We start from the raw sequence: 20,768 nt of genomic DNA on the forward strand, positions 1-20,768 counted from the left end.
TACGTGTTCTTTGGCTGCCTTGAATTAAGTGGGGACACTTCCCAGAATCCTGTTTACTTGGGAAATTGGAAAATTCTAGCCATCACCAAGAATGGTTTTGTTTTTCTTAGGTATCCTGACTTCCCTCAGAACCTAGAGCTGATTACAGCACCAGGAAAAATTTAAAAAGTAGATGTGAATTCCCCTGGATTGCTAAATACTCATGAAAGAGCTACTCATCTACTTATTTGCTCAAACTGCTGTGCACCCATGTCCTATCTCAGCCCCAGTCTTCCTCTAGCTACTTGTACCCCATTCTGGGTCTTGCTGCCCAACCTCTGTGATCAGGGGTTGGGGTTCCGGCTTTCGGCTTTGTTCTTTTGCAGACTGATAAATCAATGCTTTTTCCTCTCACCAATTGCAAATCGGGAATCAGGAGAACATCAATGCTCATCATTCATTCATTCATACTTATTTATATTTTTATTTTAAAAAGTAATTTTACTTTATTATTTTTTTTAATCCTCATGATATTTTTTCCATTGATTTTGAGAGAGGAAAAGACAGAAACATCAATGTGAGAGAAACATATCAATTGGCTGCCTCCTGCATGCGCCCCCACCAGGGCTCAGGTGAGAAGGACCCTGCAACCAAGGTATGCACCCCTGACCAGAATTGAACCCGGTACCACCTGGTCTGAGCTACAGAGTGATATAAAGATGGTTGCTACTCACGCTGTGGTTGCAGGTACCCAGGAGAGGCCGAGCTGTGAACCGAGACCGGCTGCTGCTAGTGCTGGGCCTGGGGGCACTTAGGCCAGACGCTTCTTGTTCAGGGTTTGTGGATCTTTGAGCCAAGACAGGTCATTTTTATGGAAAAGCCACTGGAGATGGCTTTGGTAGGCCCCCAAGTTGCCATTCAGTCATCCCCTATTGAGTGCCTACTGGAGATCAGGTGTGGTTCCAGGGACAGAGGAGACACTCCACTATGCAAAAAAAGTGAGCAGTCTTCTCGCAATTTCAGGGTAGATCTTTTTTGTGTGTTAATCCTCACCTGAGGATATTTTTTCCATTGATTCATAGAGTGGAAGGGAGAGAGGGAGACTGAGAGAGAGACATCGATTTGAGAGAGACACATCGATTGGTTGCCTGCTGCATGCACCACGACCAGGGCCGGGGATTGAACCTGCAACCCAAGTATGTGCCCTTGACTGGGAATCAAACCCATGGCCCTTTGGTGGGCAGGCTGATGCTCCAACACTGAACAGCACTGCCTAGGTAGGGTAGATCTTTTTTGATTGGTCTGTACCCCCTTTCTCCTTGGGGGAGGGATCATCAAGTGTCAGTAAAGTGTGAAGCTGGGCCAAGGCTACTTGGCTTGATTGAAAAAGGGCATTTGTTCATGAATACATTTTCTTCAAAAAAGTTTTATAAAGTGAAATATATTTAAGACCTTCACTAATTTAAATCCCTTCAGAAGCCTGGGTAAGAAGTAACTTCCCAGTAACTGTTGTAGCTTAATTAAAGAATGAAAAAAGTGGGGTTTTTTGCAAACTTTACGCAACCTATCTATCAAAGTACATAAATGCTGCTCTAGGACAGAATACGAGCAGGCCTCTGACGTGTGAATAGAGCACAACTGAGGGAAGAGCTGGGTGATATGACCTTGGGGAAGCCATTGTGAGAAACGCTAGGTCGTTGAGGAATCAGCTCCTCCAGCATCAGCTGAACTTCCTGTTGTGTGTTCTCCAAGGTTAACAGGTGAACTACCTCGACTCCCTGGACAAGCCCTGCCACGCCTCCCGTGACGCTTTGTGTGGAGCCTCGTGGTACCTTCCCTCGTCGGACGTTACCAGGCCTCTCCTCTCTGCTCTGACCACACACAAATCTTGGAGGGCAACGTGCTGACAGTGAGATCTCTCCTTCCCACGATGGGTATCGTAGAGTAACTTTTTATTTTAAAGCCATTTGGTTTCAAATGCAAGGCGAACCTCGCTGCATAGTGACACCTGGCGACAGCCGGAGGAGATCCTAGAAATCGCTATGAGGCTCCTATGTTTACTGTCAGTCACCGCCACTGAGGCAAAGGGTCGCTTGATCTTATTTTATCCTTTGGAGACTGGAATTCTTCCTTTCAAACCATCCCTTACTATCGTTCATAACATTTTATCTGAATGAATTAAAGGTAGGGGTTAAGGTTTTATCCACTTTGGTTAAGGATACCTTTTAAAGCAGCAGTCGCCAACCTTTCCGACCTCACGGACCACCGGTTGGTGACCACTGTTTTAAAGTACTTCGTTGTGATTCACAAATGTCAGTTGCTTCTATGTGGCCTCAGCGATTGTCACAATAAACCCTTAGACAGTAATGGTCCTAAGGTTTAAAAGTTAATTCTAGTGTGTAGAAAGAAAAATGATGGGCAGAGACGTCAAGGGTCAAAGGCAAATGTTTCAGAAGCCCACGTGACTCACAAGGAACCAGAACACAGGTCTTGTTGCCGGTCATCAATAAATTCATGTTACAGGTAAGCTTTCTAATAAAACAGTTTTATAGTTTTTAGAAGTACTTTCATTTGAAAATTTAAAAACTTGACAGTTACTATTCCAATGGCTTTCACACTAAAAAGATAAAACAGATAAAATTAATTTAAAAGTATTATGAGAAAAGTAAATGTTTTTATTATTGAGTCTTCAAAATTTGGTGTATATTTTATACTTAGTCTAAATCCTCACCCAAGGACATTTTTTCCACTAAATTTTAGGGAGGGAGAGAGAGATACATAGATTGGTTGCCTCCTGCATGCAGGATCAAACCCAAATTCAGTCCCAGGGCATCAGCCACTGAGCAACACTGATCAGAGCCTATACTTGGTCTATTTCTTAATTCAAATGTAAATTTCATGAAATTTACATTTGAAAAACCCATTCACATACCAAGTTATTCCAAGCATACTTGAAAGTTTTCTAGTTACTGAGTTAAGAATGGATTTAAATTTAAAATAATAAAACACTTCCTCAGTCACCCTAGCCACAGTCCAAGTGCTAGAGAGTCACATGTGGCCAATGGCTGCCATACTGAGCAGAGCTGATTCAAGGGCCACCAGGAAGTCTGCTCTCTATAGGATGTCATTCAGAGCAGACTGTCTTTCATCTCAAAATTAAATAACTTTCTTGCACCTTAAACTATTCACTATCCCATCAACATATTACTTATAATTACACTAGAGGCCTGACGCACAAAATTTGTGCACAGGTAGGGTCTCTAGGCCTGGCCTGCGATCAGGGCCAATCTTTCTCCGCTGCCGGCAGCCAGCCCTGCCCCCCGCCGGTCACCAGGGGGGCGATTGGGGCCCCGCTCGCTCATACCCACCTTGGCCTGGCGCTGCCCCAACCCCCAGTTCTCTGTTCCCCGTTGGGCGATCAGAGCCTGCCGGTTGGGTGCAGCTCCTGTGTTGAGCATTTGCCCCCTCATGGTCAGTGCACGTCATAGTGACCGGTCGTTCTGCCATCTGGTCTATTTGCATATTACGCTTTTATATATATAGATTTTCTTATAATATGCCATGTTTTCTAGTAAAGTTTAAACTGCATTCAGATTTTATGTATAAATGCTTTATTGAATATGAAGCTTATAGTTATATGAACTCTAAAATGACCCATCGGTCATGCATTTTTCTCCAATGACTCCACAGTGTTAAACCAACCCCTAAATAGGTGTTAAAAAGGAGATCCCACCATGTTTTTTATGAAGTAATGATTAAATATTCTTTGAATATTTATTTAAGTGGAGCAGCTCTTGAGAATCAAAGAGTAAAAATATGCTTTAGCTCTCCAATTTATTTCATTATCTCTTTAACATTTAGTATTTAAACACTCAATTAGTAAACAGGTATTAGACTGAATAACCATTTTAGAATTTCTTATTTAACTTAATCTTGTGTGACCCTTGATTAAACCCACTGATCAAAATAGATCCTCAAATCTTTACTAAAAATGAGTAATTACTTTGTGCTCAAACTGCTACAAAAACAGAATGTGATTCAAATTCTGGAGCACAGGCCATTGTTAGAGGAGAGATGAGAGGGTGTCGCCTCCTTACACCTTGGCCCTCAGGCTTCTGGCTTGGTCTGCAAGCTCCAATTTTGCGATTGCTGAGAGGTGGACTTCATCTGGTCCATCTGCTAAGCGCAAAGTTCTCGTGAGGACATACCTGGAAAAACAAAAAGAACAGGGATGGCAGGAGTTATCAGAGAGGAACATGATGCTTTCACACCAGTCATCTGAGTTTAAGCCAAAACTATTAATTTTGGAAGTCTGGCCAAGGCATTGATAAGAAAAAGAGCACAGCCCGAGGACTTCCGAAATGCCATTTTAAGTTCTTTCCTTGGGACATGGTCCAGTGCAGTGGGCTTAATCTCAGTCTCTGTTTGCTGCAGGTTATTAGAATTTGCTAGCACTGAGAGATCTCTTAGGTAAGCCACAAGCATAAGTATATAATACTGTATATTTAGTTCTTTCTTAAGGGCACTGCTCCTGTGCGAGAGGTGGTGGCAGTAGAGGTGAGTATCCATTCCTTCCTGACTCCTAGCAACCAGAATCAACAGGAGATGGTCACTGGCAGGTACTGCTGCAAAGTGGACCGAGACCTCCCTGTGGAGGTGCTAAGCCATCCTAAGTCTATACCTAAGCCTGGCTTTGGGCTCCATTTGGCCTTGTTGCTTGCCCCTCCTCTTTTTCCTGGTTCAGAATGAACCCCAGTGTAAAAGTTAACGTAATTGAGTGAATTGGTCATCTATAATAATAAAAGTGTATAATGCAAATCAACTGAATGGCTGTCCTGACGAAGCCAGGACTGCAGCTGCGGGATCGAGGCAGCCACAAGGGCCTACTCTTGCACGAATTTCATGCATCGTGCCTCTAGTCTTTAATAATAAAAGCATAATATGCTAATTAGACTGGACATCCTTCTGGATGAAGGCAAAGCCCGGGTTCCGGGTGCCAGAGAGAAGCTGGTGCTGGCAGCCAGGGGAAGGAAGGCCTACTCTTGCACAAATTTCGTGCATCGGGCCTCTAGTTGTAATAAGAACAACTCTTTTTTTTTGGTACTGAGCTCTATATTAAAGTACCAACGTACCCTAATCCGTTTGGCACTGACCTCCCATGCAGTTTGTCTAGAACTCGTACTTTATTTAGCATTCAATTATACTTTAAAGTAAGTTAGTATCTTTATTTTCTTCTTAAACAGTGTCAGGGCAGCTGTAGATTTTTAACTCCTAGCCTATCAAATGCAAATGGTTATGAAATAGCACCTACTCACATGTTAGCCAGAGGGAAATCCTGGGAAACACCTGCACCGCCACACACTTGGATGGCCCGGTCAATAATTTTGCAGACGGCCCGAGGGGCGGCCACTTTAATCATTGCAATCTACAAAAGCAAGATACAAAAAGAATGTCCTTTTCTTTGACAATACACCATGTGGCAGAATTTGATACGATCAGTATTTTCTTTGTGAAATAACAAGGGAACTTTTCCACAGGCATTCACCACTAAAACAGGATCTGATGAAAGCCAACAGAGAAGTCCTCTGTAATGCAGCCATATTTCAGTCAATACGACCTTCTGAAAGAGGTATCTCTTCCAACTCACACTATTTATTTATACTTTGCCTTGTTTCAGAAAGAATTTCGGGCAGCTGATAAATTACATTCATCACCTTAGGGATCATAAAATAAGTTCAAGAGTTTTCAATAATCTGTTTCTCTTAGCAACTTTATTGGCTTTTAGAAATAAGTGATCATGTTATTTCGGATAAGCCAGAAATATAAGAAGGAAGCGTCAAGATGTTTTATGAAACATATACACAGTGCTGTACATTTTATATCATTTTGGCCACCGCTGCACCAGAACCTAGGCCCAGGCAGAAAGGTTAGATACTATGCCCAAGGCCACAAAGCTAGCAGAAAGGGAGATAGTGCATACAATTCCAAGCCAGTATAAAGTCTAGGGTTTCCTACTTCCTGTTTCTGTATGTAAAGAATGCTGAAGAACCCTAGTCAGTTTGGCTGAATGGATTGAGCAACGGCCCACAGGCTGAAGGATCCCAGGTTGGATTCTGGTCACGGACATGTACATCGGTTGCATGCTCGATCCCCAGTCTTGGTCTAGAATCTAGACTCTAGATACATGCAGAAGGCAACCAACTGATGTGTCTCTTCTCACATCGGTATTTCTTCCCCTCCCGCTCTTCCTAAAAGTTAATGGAAAAATATCCTTGGATGAGGATTAACAAACAACAAAACAAAAGAACGCTGAAGATACATTGCATCCTGAAAATCCTTCCCTAAAGCAAGTGCCATACATCTATAATCTTTAAACCAAAATCACAGGGAAGCTTCTGAATGCCATCAAGGCACCATACATCCTGCAGTGCCCAGTGGGAGGGAGAATCTAGAGCAGGCTTAACAGATGGTGGCTGGTACAAGGGGCCTCACCTGCTTTATAGCGCCAGTGTTGCCCAGAGTGTCAATGGTGTGGGCGGCTTTCAGGGTCAACAAGCGGATCTCTTCAATGGCGATGCGGCTTTCAGCAATCCAGTGAGCCACAACCTCCTGCAGGGGAGCCGAGGGCAGCAAAAGGAGGAGATAAGCTGGTATCTCACGTCACATGTAATACACCCTAGTAGTTTGGCGAAAACACTAGTCCAGTCCAAGGGCTGTTCCCAAGCCTTACTCTATATTTTCAGTATATATACAGTTGATTCATTTGATACTTCTTTATTAGTTGTAGAACCATACAGATTATCTATTTTACCTTTCTCGATTTTGGCAGTTGTGGCTTTTGAGGAATTAGTCTAATTCATCTAAGTTGTTAAATTTATATGCTTTGGACACATGCCTGACTGTGGGGCCCAAGGCCCAGATCTAGAGTGAAGGAGATTCCACTTTAGCCTTAGCTTCAGGGCCCTCTCCAGTCCAGCCTTTCCCAGAGAGCTCTGCATTGTGGGTTATAGAGAACCGACACAGACTGGGAAAATGGTACTTCCAGGAAAATGGCATAGATGTACTTTACCCTGTTGCTCTTGCTAAGTACAACTAAAAACCTGGGGCATTATCTATAACAAACTTAAGAGGACTCTGAAAGGCCTAGAGAAGAAGGCAGACCTGCTAGGGACTTCAGACTAAAAGAACCACTTGGTGGTGACTTCTCTGTGTTTTCTTTTTTGCCTCATGTATCTCAGATTTGGGGCTGAAGAAGCCAGTAACTTAGAAATGCCAAGTAAATGGAAGGCAATTCCATGCTCATTGATTGGAAGAATTAATATTGTTAAAGCAATGTACAGATTCAGTGTAATCCCTATCAAAATACTAATGACATCTTTCACAGAACTAGAATAATCCTAGAATTTATAAGAACCACAAAAGACCCCGAGTAGCCAAAGAATCTTGAGAAAGAAGAATAAAGTTGGAGGTATCATGCTACCTGATATCAAACTACACTACAAGGCTATAGTAATCAAAACAGCGTGATATTGGCATAAAAAAAGACATATAGATTAATGGAACAGAATAGATAGCCCAGATATAAATCCATGCCTATATGGTCAATCTACAACAAAGGAGGCAAGAATATACAATGGGGTAAAGGCAGTCTCTTCAATAAATGGTGTTGGGTAAACTGGACAGATACAAGAAAATGAAATTAGACCACTTTCTTAAACTATATATAAAAATAAACTCAAATGGATTAAGACTTAAGTGTAAGTCCTGAAACCATAAAACCCCTATAAAAAAACACAGGTAGTAAACTCTCTGATACTGATGTTAGCAATACTTTTGGGGTATGTCCCCTGGGGACAAAGACAAAGGCAAAAATAAACAAATGGGTCTACATCAAATTGCTGACAGCTTTTGTACCACAAAAGAATCCAACAAAACAAAAAAAGGCAACCTACTGAAGGGAGAAGATATTTGCTCCAAACTATACAAAGAACTCATACAGCTCAACATTAAAAAAAAATCTAATTATAAAAGGGGCAGAGGACCTGAATAGACACTTCTCCAAAGAGGACATACAGATGACCAATAGACATATGAAAAGATGCCCAACATCACTAATAAAGGAAATGCAAACCAAAACCAAAATGAAATATCACCTTATGCCTGTCAGAATGGTTATCAATAAATTGACAAACAAGTGTTGGTGAGAAAGTGAGAAAAGGGACTTCTTGTGCACTGTACATTGGATTGCAAATTGGTGCAGCCACTATGGAAAACTATGGAGGTTTTTCAAATAAAAATAAAATTGCCGTGACCCAGCAATCCTACTTCTGGGTATTTATCTGAAGAAATCCAAAAAACGAATTAAGATATATGCACATCTATGTTCATTTTTTTAAAATTGTATTTACAATAGCCAAGTTATGAAAGCAATCTAAGTGTCCATCAGTAGATGAATGGATAAAGAAGATGCGGTGCATAAATGAAATGGAATATTAGCCATAAAATAGGAATGAAATCCTACCATTTGTGACAACATGATGGACCTAGAGGGTATTATGCTAAGTGAAATAAGTCATACAGAAAGACAATTACCATATGATTTCACTTGTATGTGGAATCTAAAAAAAGCAGAATAGAAAGACTCAGAATATTTTGATGATTGCCAAATTTGAGGAAGGTTGGGGGAGTGGGTGGAAAAGGTGAAGGGATTAAAAAATACAAATTGGTAGTTATAAAATAGTCACAGGGATGGGAATATAGTCAATAATAATTATGTATGGTGTCAGATGGGTATGAGATTTATCGAAATGATCACTAAGTTATATACTGTCTAATCACTGGGTTGTACACCTGAAACTAAGACAATATTGTATGTCACCAGTAATTGAAAAATATAAATGATTTAAAGTAAAAATGAAATAACACTTTAGATATATTAGGTTAAATAGAATTATTAAAATCAATTTCATCTACTTCTTTATACTTTAAAAAAGTAGCAACTAGAAAATTTTACATTGCATTTGTGACACAATGTATTTCTATTAGATGGCTCTGCCCTAGAGGCTGGAACAAGGCTCTGAATTGACAACTTCAAATGAGCCACCAGAGGTGAGTATCCTTTTTGATGGTGAAACGGGATCCTAACTTCACAGACAGACCCCAGAGGCATTGGCTGTCTAGCTTCGGGACAAAAGTGTGTGTGCAGCTGGGTCTCTACAGACCCTGGATTTGCTGAAAAGGATTCAGTGGGTAGAAACTGAGTGCTCTATGGAATTGCCAGATTAGTTATTAAGGCAGAACTTTGATATAGAACTGCTAGCTTTAGCGCCTGGAATATTAAGAAGGCCGCTGGAAGGAGTCTCCAAATTCAGGGAAAAGGAATGTTACTTTCACAAATTAGAAAAAAAAGAAAAGGCTGGCCCGGATTTTTGTTGATGATATGCTTACACATCTCTCTTATTTCTGCCACATCATTTTCTTCGTGTCAAATGCAAGAAGTTCCCAGGAAGTCATACTTTGGAAAAGCCCAGGCTTGTCCTACTTGATACATTAATTTTAAAGAGCAGGAGGGAAATTCCCCTTTAGTGCAGTATTGAGACATCTCTCATGAAAGCAGCAACTGAGCAGAGTGCTTTTGTGTATTCAAGATGCTGTCCCCCAACCTTTCCGTGTCCTCCCTTCACACTGCTCCAGGGGTTGGATGCAATCCTGGAGGGAGAAAGCGTAAGAAGTGATAGCTGATGCCTGGAGCAGCTCTGTCGCTACCACGCCAGCAGCAGTGTGGGTTGCATCCATGGCCCCCAAATTCACACCTTCTTACCTCCGAACCCTTGCCCCGGCCATGTACTAAAGGGGTTCCCATGAATGATTCCTACGTGTGTGCCACAAAGCAGGTTGTATTTTTCCAAAAGAACAATGCTATGACTAAACATAGATATGCTGAAAATATTTCACAAAAAGCAAACATAGCCTACAGAGAAATTTAAAGTGAAAAATATATTGCAACATTTCATAAGATGGTCACAAATTTACTTTACAAAGAAACCAATGTCCTAAAATATATTTGTCCAACAAGCACAAGTACAGTTTTATCACAAGTTTGACCTAATATTGTCTTCTTAAAAGTTAGAAGGGCTTTCTGGGGATGATTTGGATATCCCACTTGCCTTAAAAAGTTATTCAGCCCTCGGTTTGGCTCAGTGGATAGAGCATCGGCCTGTAGAATTAAGGGTCCCAGGTTCGATTCCGGTCTAGGACACATGCCTGGGTTGTGGCTCAATCCCCAGTGCGGGGCGTGCAGGAGGCAGCCGATCAATGATTCTCTTTCATCATTGATGTTTCTATCTCTCCCTCTCTCAAATCAATAAAAACATATACTTTAAAAAAAAAAAGGTTTTCAAGGAGTCTGAAATGATACCTTCTCTCATGATAAATGTTCTCTAATTTTGATTGTGCTTTGTAAACAGCTGACTCGGTAGTATGTCATTTATAGAGAGAATTTTTTAAAAATCATGAACATCCATGTCTACTTACATTTCCCAGTGACAGGGAACTCACTTCCTCCTGAAGCATCTATTCCATTTTAAAATCTCTCTCCTCTCACTGAATTTTAGGCTGTTTTCCTCTATCTTTACACTTATCTATCTCTAGTATTTCTTCCAGAAAGCCAAAAGCAAAGCAGTCCCTCCTATGACAGCCCTCACATGTGCACAGACAGCATAATGTACCAGATTCTCTAGAGAACGAGAATCTGAGAAAGCTGAAGGATTGTCCACTCTCCGTGCTGAAGCACTTTAGGAGTTATTTAATCTTGCACAAAGAGAGATCTCTCTCAGCAGACTATATTTAAATACAGACATAAATGTACTTGGGGGAAAGAATCACCTTGTTTTATGTAGAGGAAATTTCTCTCTGACCAAATGCTGGTTTGGTTCAAGGTTAGTGTAGTGCATTGGGCTGTAACAAATTGAAATAGTAAATAATTATCCTTACATGTGAATGCAGTTTCTTCTTAAAGGCCACCCTTTGTGTTGCCCGTTCACACATGATCTGCAGAGCTCGCTCAGCCAAACCTACAGTTCGCATACAGTGGTGGATTCTGCCAGGCCCAAGGCGGCCTTGGGCAATTTCAAATCCCCTTCCTTCACCTGTGAGAAAGAAACACGAAGAGGAAAGTAGCTGCAGCCCATTCATTGTGTTAGTTACACAAATCCCGAGAAAATGATGAGCTGCCCTTCAATATAAATGACATTCTGGTAGGGAAAAAGTCAGTTCTGTAATTAGGTTCATTATACATTTACAGAACTTTGGATTTCTCTGTTTTTAAATCGCCATCATTAAACATTGATCAAATTTAAGAACTACCTCTTGAGTACATACTATGCATAAGCTATTTATTAGTGCCACGATGTTACAAAGGAAGATTAGCCACTAGGAGTTTAGAGTCAAGAAGAGGAGACAAGGCTGGTAGGAATTCGGGGTATGGAGGACAAAGGCGACGAAGGAGGAAGAGACTGTAACCTTGGCCTGGCAGGCCTGGCTCTTGCAGAGTGGATGGGGTGAGGAGCACAAAAGCCTTCCTGGAAGAGGTGCCACTGACGATTCTCTGAAGGTGGGGTAGGATTCCAGTAAACAATAGGGCGGAGTCATTCCAGGCACACAGTGTTCAAGGTTATTTATGCTTCTAACGTGTCTGTAAGAGTTGAATTCAGAGTACTGAGGTTTTCTTAAACAGAGGCCTGAAGATCATGTTTTAGGAAAAAGCGTGTGGCTCTGAATTCTATAATTGTTTAACTATGTTTTCAATTGATGTGATACAAAACCACAATCAAACACTTTAATAAAACATTATTCCATGTAAGAAAATCCACAAAGTGGAATAATATTCCCTTGTATATGGAGTAAGAGGGAGAGTATCTAAATTAAGGCAGACTTCATATCTTTTCCATATTTAGGCCTAGAAATATTTTAATACACAGTACAGTAGAATCATTTTTGCAAACTTTTCTCACCTAGTATTAAATTGGTGGCAGGAACTCGAACTTGATTAAAATGGATCTCAAAATGTCCTCCATGCAAATAATCTATCAAATAGAAAATAAAACTTTAAAGAGCAAAATGAGTTAACAAAAAGATAGTTCCATATAATTAATCTGAAGTATAATTACTTAGACAGTAGGATTTAAAAGCCTCATATGTCACAGACATTCCTAGGTAGATCTGAGCCCTGAGCCAGCCCCTAGCATCCCATACCCTAGAGAACTCATCAAATTTTCAAGTTAGAAGAGTTTTCAAAAATAAATTTGACCCAGGGCTTTTGAGCTCATTCTCTGAAGTTGTAGAACTATTAAAAGGGAAGATGGGCCTGGCCAGTATGGCCTAGTGGTTGAACACCAACTTATGAGGTCACGGTTCCATTCCTGGTCAGGGCACATGCCTGGTTTGTAGACTCGATCCCTAATAGGGGGCATGCAGGCTGCAGCCGATCAATGATTCTCTCTCATCTTTGGTGTTTCTGTCTGTCTCTCCCTTCCTCCCACAAATCAATAAAAATATATTTTTAAAAGGGGGAAGATGGCTCCACAGCTCCAATCAGACTATTTTATTATTGCTGCTGCTTTGAATTTTTTTCTATATGGGCTTCTGAAGAAAACTTTGCTTGGGGGGAAGAAAAAGGTTCTAATAATTCAAAAATTGAAAATGAGCAATGTAATTTAAGTTTCTTATCATTGTAGAAACCAATGCCCAAAAATGCAAAGAGGCTGCTCAGAGGGACAGAGCTGGCTCAGCACTGGAGATGAAGCAGGCTGGGCCTTTAGGAATGTTTTTCGCAGTGTAGGCTTGTTCACAATGTGTCACCTCTTGAAAATGCTGGCTATCACTGAGACCGGGAACACATTCACACTTGTCTTTACAGCACTGCTCCTTCTGCCCAGTTCTGGAGATAATCTCATGCTAACCCCACACCCTTTTCCTGTCAGAGCGAGGTTAGTAATCAATCTTCTCCACACTGTTTCTTTTGGCCTTGGGCATAGGGAGTTGGAGAAGTGCTGGTGGATTTCTCATACTGAAAATTCTAACATAGGCTCTGCACTGGAGGGTATTTGCAGCCAGTCGATACTATGAACCCAGTGTGGGAGTCTTTCAGGCTGTTGGTCTGCAACCTAACTTCCTATGCACAACTTGCTTCGGTGAGCTTATTCATCCCCATCTCACCAACGCTTAATCTGTGGGTGCATTCTATAGCTGCATCCCACAGAGGGTGATCATGTCAGATGTTCTGTGAAACTTGAACTTTTAAAAAATATATATTTTTATTGATTTCAGAGAGGAAAAGAGAGAAACATCAATGATGAGAATCATTGATTGGCTGCCTCCTGCATGCCCCCCACCAGGGATAGAGCTCACAATCTGGGCATGTGCCCCTGACCGGAATCAAACCCAGGACCCTTCAGTCCACAGGCCAATGCTCTGTCCACTGAGCCATACCAGCTAGAGCAAAACTTGAACATTTTCATTGCACAACAACAAAGAGAAAGCCAGTGTCACCACAGAACCGGAAATTCAATAAACTCATGCATTATCAACTGCTATATAATCACCATGCTACCTAATGTACTTAGTTACATGTTTGCAGTTAGTCTTTGTCTCCTTCCTGAAGCATGTAAGCTCTATGAGAGAGCACTCTCTTGTTTTCACTAATGTACACTAAGCACTAAGAACAGTTCAGCACTCAGATACTTGCTGAGTGAATGACCTGAGCAGCAAGGAAACCACGACATGAGCCTGATGTGGGTGGCAGGTAACGAAAGTATCCTTGCTGCCCGGACAGCATGGCTCAGTGGTTGAGTGTCAACCTATGAACCAGGAGGTCACGGTTCTATTCCCAGTCAGGGCACATGCCCAGGTTGCGGCTCAATCCCAGTGTGGGTCGTGCAGGAGGCAGCTGGTCAATGATTCTCTTTCATCATTGATATTTCTATCCCTCTCCCTCTCCTTTCTTCTCTGAAATCAATAAAAATATATATTAAAAAAAAGGTATCCTTGCTTCTTAGAAATTCCATGCAAAGACAGAAGGAAGGAAAAGTTGTGCATTCAATTTTGTCAAAACTCATTACTTACTAACAGCTCTTATAGGATGATTAAGAAAGCTAAAAGTAAATTTTATTGTGGATTGCCTAGATTTAATTTTTCTAGGTATATTTTACATTGGTCCATTCTCCTGGATGACAGAAGACTGGCAGTCAGAGTTGTTCCTTGCATACGCCCTTTCCCAAAAGTAAACAAAATGCACCACCTCTCTCTTTTTATTTGTTGGCATTTATATTAAGGCAGTTGTTAGGGCCAAAAGATTTCTAAGAACACATGTCCTACATTAAAATGCGATCTATTCCCTTCAGTCTAACTACACACTCCAGTCTTCCATCATAGCCATGTTGATGGAGCACTTACCCATGTAGCCAAAAACTGACAAAGGCCTTATGACTTCTACTCCAGGTGTGTTGAGAGGAACAAGGATCATGCTGTGTTGTTTGTGTCTGATCAAAAGAAAAAGATGTTAGACGTCTGTGAAGTGGAAAAATAAAACAAATGTTAGGTGGAATTACAATTGTCATTTTTGTTGTTGCTATCATATAATCACTTAAGTAATGATGTCTAAAATGGGGTGTAAAAATAATATATCCAGCAGAGTCGGATGCAGGCTGGGATCTGGAACAATAGTAAAAGTTATTTAATTGAGGCTTCTCATTGCTCAACAATGGGAATTGATATACAGTGTTAAACATTTCAAGAGTTTGACCTAAATATCACTTAATTACTTACAGACAGTTCTGAAAAATTTTATATCTTATAATCTGACCCAAAAAGCTTTGAGAAGTAGCAACATTTTTAATACAGGAATTGCCACAGTGAAGAATGTACAGCAACACTTCCTAAATATATCTTTAAGCAAAAAAATAGTGAAATACAAATGGGTGACATTTAATATCATAATATATTTTGTTACGATTTATGAGCCCAAATGGTGCATTTTAAGTAAATTATATGGATAGAGAGGAAGACTGACTTGTATTCCTACACAGATTTCAATCACAATTGTTTTATTACCTTGCAGCTGTGGTATTTTTAGTTCTTCCCAAAACAATTGCAATTTTGCACTTTGGGTTCCCAGCTCCTAAAACCAAGGGGAAAATAAGCAGAATACATCACAAAAAGAATTTTTTAGTCTGACATTGTATCCTAAAAGTACTAATCCTTCCAAGTTTATCCCTGGCAAAAACAAACAAACAAAAAAACCCACAAACAACAACAAAACAAATAGGAAAAATCCTTGATTTAAAAAAAAAAAAAAAAAGGAATGCTTATGTACTAAATTGTACGTCAACTCAAGAAAAATGACTTGGCAAGGCCAAGAATGAACTCCATCGATGAAAACTGTGTACAGAAGTACCCAGAAGCCACGAAACAGCTGCAGCCCTTCAGACAAGATGACAAGCGCTCCCGTTCACACCACTTCAGACTGCAGCCAGCCAGGAAGGCTGTGAAATCCTGCCAGTGATTTCCTCCTGTTTAGATCTCGTTTTCTGACATATGGACAAGGAAGTGTTAAAGCTCTATATTTACTCCCCAACCAGTGGCTGAGAAAACAACCTCATTTCCCCAGCAAGAGAGTTGGACGAGGGGGAATCTACTTGAGTGAGGGTCTCAGCACCTGTCCCAGACTCCGTCCTTGGCCCTAGCCATACTGTGGAGCAGCTGAAGAGGGTCTGCTGGGAACCCTCCACATGTATGAGGCTCTGATTCCACCTTCGGTAAGCCTATGTTAGTATGTATGTATGTAAGGGTTAGAAATTTGAAATGTAGCTTCTCTCATTTTAATGCAAATTTTTATTACAGTTCAGAGGTCTGGGGCAATTCCCTAAAGGAACCTATTTTCAAAAAAGTACATTTCATTTTCACCAGTTAGTTGAAGAACCTGGTCCCAGAAAATAATGCAGTGCAAGAAAAATGGCAATGAGAAACTCAAAAATACTTTTTAAATATACAAGTGAACCATGATTCAAATATAAAACCAATTGCAATATGGCATGAACTTAAGTAATATAAGTGTAAGGAAAGCAATTCTAATTGACCTCGATGCTCCTTAGAATGGCCAAGGTGATATTACATTGCCTCAGAGAAGGACACGCAACCTATCAGACTACTTGGACCAGCACTGAACAACACAGGGTGTCCCAAAACATGAACACACACTTTAACAGTTGATATCGCTCAACTGATGTTCCCTTCTTTTCAGCCAGACTAAACTTCGAACAAAGAAAATTCGTCCTAAAATGCTACTGGAAGTTTGAAAATGCAGTTAAATACAAACATTGCCTTTATAATTATGGTATCAAAAAATAATGTGTATACACTTTAACAGCTGATAACTCACCTAATTTTCACTTCCTTTCAGGTTTAACTGATTTGAAATAATGGGTGAAGCCAGGCTAAGCTTTGAAAAGAGAAAATTTATCCACTAGACTCTTTTATGGGGATACATAAAAGTTAAAGTTTACAGTACAAAACTGGCAATAGTTGATGAATCAAGGGCACACAAATACCAAACAAAATGATTCTTGATAGTTGCAATTCCTTTGCTTTGCATTATCAGCAGTGCCTAGAACTGTCATCAATTTGAAAACAGGTATTGACAAAAAATTATTCATTTCTGTAGATTCTTTTAAATTGTGAAAATGAACTATGTGCTAATAAACACAGACTTTATAATCATTCAAAGTGTGTATATATTTTTGGGATACCCTATATTAACATAGTCCTATAAGGCAAGTGCTATGTGTTGGTTTCAAAGTTTAGAGTCATCCTGTGGTCAACTATGACTGTGGTTGCAAGAAAGAACATAAATGCTATTTCTGATGATGTAAAAGTATCAGTGGCTGTTACTAGGTACAATATGGAAGGAGGGGATAAAGGTAGAGAAAGGGGTCGGTGCACTCATAGCCTCATGTTATAGTGAAGCTTGGAGAGATGCTGTCCAATGAGGGTGCAGAGGAAAGATTTATAGATCATTTAACATTTAAAAAGTAACAAAAAATTTGAAACAATAATATATATATTAGGAAAGGGCAGAGAGTTATAATACAAATGAGTGAAATTGTCATGATTCACATTGAAGAGTCAATGGATAGTAAAATGAATAAACTGGGAGAGAGAGAAAAAACACACACACATTTTAGTTAAAATTATAGCAGAAACCAGAGAACTAAAACCAGAAACCTTAGAAGAGTTTTCTCTGGGGTAGGCTATTGGGGTGATGAGGGATGGGAAGCAGATGCTCTTAGCTAGATTCTGATTCGTTGCCACTTCTAATCCTCTCTAATAAAATGGTAATATGCAAATTAACCATCACTCTGCTACATAAGCCACACCCACCAGCCAAGCCACGCCCATCAGCCAATCAGGGCAAGTATGCAAATTAACCCCATCCAAGATGGCTACAGCTACAGAGAGCAAGGTTTCCCAGGTAACAGAGCAAGCCAAGCTTTCCATAGCCGTTGCAGGCCTAAGCCTCCACTCAAGCCACAGTTTCAATTATAGAAGGTAAACAAATTCAAACAAATAAATGGCGGCAGAATGGAGCTTGAGAGAGCAGGCCAGGGTTGCCGGCGGCAACAGGGGAAGCAAAGCTTTCCGCACACCCTGGCCGGGCTCACCCGCTTAAGGCTACAAAGTTTCAATTGTAGAAGGTGAATTAACTGCCACAGAAATGGCTGCCGCCCCGGAGGGAGCAGCAGGCTTGGCTCCGCTCCAGGCTACAAAGTTTCAATTGTAGAAGGAAAATAAATTACAGATACCAGGGCCTCTGCTTGAGTTGCCAGGGGGCGTGGCCGGCCTGCAAACCACCACAGGCCCCTCGCTCAGGCTGCCCTACGCCCCAAGGGAACCCCACCCTGATCCGGGACACCCTTCAGGGCAAACCAGCTGGCCCCCACCCGTGCACCAGGCCTCTATCCTATCTAATAAAAGAGTAATATACAGATTGATCATCACTGCAACACACAATATAGCTGCCCCCATGTGGTCAAAGATCCTGCCCCCACTTGGACACAAGATAGCCGCCACAAGATGGCCAGCAGGGGAGGGCAGTTGGGAGGCACCTGGCCTGCAAGGGAGGGCAGTTGAGAGGGACCAGGCTTGCAATGGAGGGCAGTTGGAGGTGATCAACCCTGCAGGAGAGGGCAGTTAGGGGTGACCAGGCTGGCAGAGGAGGGAAGTTGGGGGCAAACAGGCTGGCAGGGGATCAGTTAAGCATCAACCAGGCTGGCAGCGGAGTGGTTAGGGGGTGATCAGGCTGGCAGGCAGAAGCGGTTAGGGGCAACCAGGAAGGCAGGCAGGCAAGCAATTGGGAGCCAGCAGTCCTGGATTGTGAGAGGGATGTCCCAGTTTGGAGAGGGTACAGGCTGGGCTGAGGGACAACCCCCTGCTGTGCACGAATTTCGTGCACCGGGCTTCTAGTTTAATAATAATAATGTTTAAACACTAGCCTACCATCTTGTAAACAAATCTGTAGATCCCAATTAGGAGAAGGAGACAGAAACTTGCTTAGTAAACTGCAGTATGTTCTTTTTTCTTTTTCCTAATCTCCTCTTAATTAGAACATCTAACATGGCCCTGGAGGACCCATTTCCTGCGCAGGGTGGGGCATTTCCCTGCTTCTTCCATGCGATAATACACAACTCCAGAAACCCTTCATGCACACTCTGCCTTATTAAACACTTCAACTGATTTTTTAAAACCCACTAAAAAGAACTTCCATCCAGGAAAGGGAACAAAGGGAAAGAAGGTGGCGTGCCTAAAACATGACTGTTCACTCACGGGCTGCGAGTGGAATAAGGAAGCACCTTAGACTGATTTTGATCTTGAAGCCCATGACTTGGCAGAACATGCAATCATATGTTCACACATGTAATTCAAATCGTGACTAGGAAGTAAAGGAGAAGCCTTTTAATTAACTTGGGACATTTTTAAAAAACAATATTAAGTTGGCCATTAAATACCACACTGTAATCAGATTAGGACATAATGGTATGACTTGGGCTTCATTTTCATTAGAGATCTTTTCTTTCTCAATTTCTATCTTGGTAATCAAGAACATTTTGGATAAATCTTTTAATGTTTCATGGATCTTAATCTAGATAGCCAGAAGCTACATCCTTCAAAAGTAAAATCTTCTAACTCCCTTAAACTTTAGTCAAAAGCCCCATTTTCCTAATATTCAGAATATATGTAGTTTTCTCTAATATTTCCCAATAACATTTCTTGCCTTGCTCTATCATAAAAAATTGTTACTATAACTTTGTGTAAGTGCCCAATAAATTTTGAAGAAACTAAAAAATAAGGTAGCCTGGGCAGTGTGGCTCAGGCTCAGGGGTTAAGTGTTGACTAAGGAACCAAGAGGTCATTGGTTCAATTCCCAGTCAGGGCACATGCCTGGGTTGTGGGCTTGAACCCCAGTAGCAGGTAAGCAGGAGGCAGCTGATCAATGATGTTTCTCTCTCACTGATGTTTTTATCTCTCTATCCCTCTCCCTTTCTCTCTCTCTAAAAATCAATAAAAATCCCTAGATGGTTTGGCTCAGTGGATAGAGCCTTGGCCTGCAGACCAAAGGTCCCGGGTTCAATTCCAGTCAAGGGCCCATACCTCAGTTGCAGGCTTCTCCCAGGGCCCAGGCCCTGGTCAGGGCTCCTGTAGGAGACAACCAATTGATGTGTTTCTCTCACACTGATGTTCCTCTCTGTCTTTCCCTCTTTCTTCTACTTTCCTTAAAAATCATTGGAAAAATATCCTCGGGTGAGGATTAACAACAAAAATAATTTAAAATTTAAAAAAAATTGTGCACTGGGCCTCTAGTCCTATATAATAAAAGGGCAATAAGCAAATCTACCGAACAGTGGAACGACCGGTCGCTATGATGCGCACTGACCACTAGGGGGCTGAAGCTCAATGCAGGAGCTGCCCCCTAGAGGTGAGTGCGCTCCCACAGGGGGGTCACTGCTCAGCCACAAGCCGGGCTGATGGCTGGTGAGCGCAGGGGCCCGCCTCCATGGTAGTGCTAAGGCTGTCTGATTGCGGCTTAGGCCCGATCCCCAGGGAGTGGGCCTAAGCCGTCAGTCGGACATCCCCCAAGGGCTCCCAGACTGCGAAAGGGTGCAAGCTGGGCTGAGGGACCCCGCCCCCGCCCTCCCCCCCCCCCCCCGCAAGTGCAGAATGTTGTGCACTGGGCCTCTAGTATATATATAAAAGGTAAACAACATACTCTGGCTGGCTTTGCTCAGTGGTTAGAGCATTAGCCTGTGCACTAAAGGGTCATGAGTTTGGTTCCTAGTCAAGGAAACACAGTACTTTGGAATGTGTGGGAGGCAACCTATCGATGTGTCTCTCTCACATCCATGTTTTTCTCTCTCTCCCTCCCTCCCTCCACTTTAAAAAAATCAATGAAAAAAATTATCCTTGGGTGAGGATTAACAACAAAAGAGGTAAATAATTCTTTGATTCTCCCTAATCTAAAACAATTCAGATTTAAAAAATAAAACCTCTGAATTGGCTCTTCTTTGGGGGTCATTAAATAAGGAAGTATGGGTGAATGCATAGGTTGTAAATTTTGAAATATTTTTATTTAACCTTGATGTCTCATAAAATAGAAAAAAACCCGCACAAATATATCATCTCATCTTAGCTACACGCAGAATTTGGCAAGTATAGCAGCTAAAATGTCCTTCTTCTAAAGA

The 20,768-nt window shown here is 41.4% G+C and overlaps 1 protein-coding gene across 1 annotated transcript in view; it reads right to left on the reverse strand.

Annotated features, from left to right (window-relative positions):
- ACAD11 (acyl-CoA dehydrogenase family member 11) overlaps positions 1 to 20,768 on the reverse strand; it is a 72,469-nt gene continuing 51,701 nt past the window's right edge. Inside the window, exons 14-20 of the mRNA XM_079795353.1 lie at positions 15,088 to 15,154; positions 14,431 to 14,516; positions 11,991 to 12,062; positions 10,972 to 11,126; positions 6,472 to 6,588; positions 5,295 to 5,404; positions 1 to 4,187 (exon numbers count right to left, since the gene is read on the reverse strand). Coding sequence (XP_079651479.1) covers positions 4,073 to 4,187; positions 5,295 to 5,404; positions 6,472 to 6,588; positions 10,972 to 11,126; positions 11,991 to 12,062; positions 14,431 to 14,516; positions 15,088 to 15,154 — 722 coding nt within the window. The 3' untranslated portion in view covers positions 1 to 4,072. The remainder of the gene's footprint in view (positions 4,188 to 5,294; positions 5,405 to 6,471; positions 6,589 to 10,971; positions 11,127 to 11,990; positions 12,063 to 14,430; positions 14,517 to 15,087; positions 15,155 to 20,768) is intronic.

Source organism: Cnephaeus nilssonii (genome assembly GCF_951640355.1).
Source record: "Cnephaeus nilssonii genome assembly, chromosome: 17".
NCBI lineage: Eukaryota > Metazoa > Chordata > Mammalia > Chiroptera > Vespertilionidae > Cnephaeus > Cnephaeus nilssonii.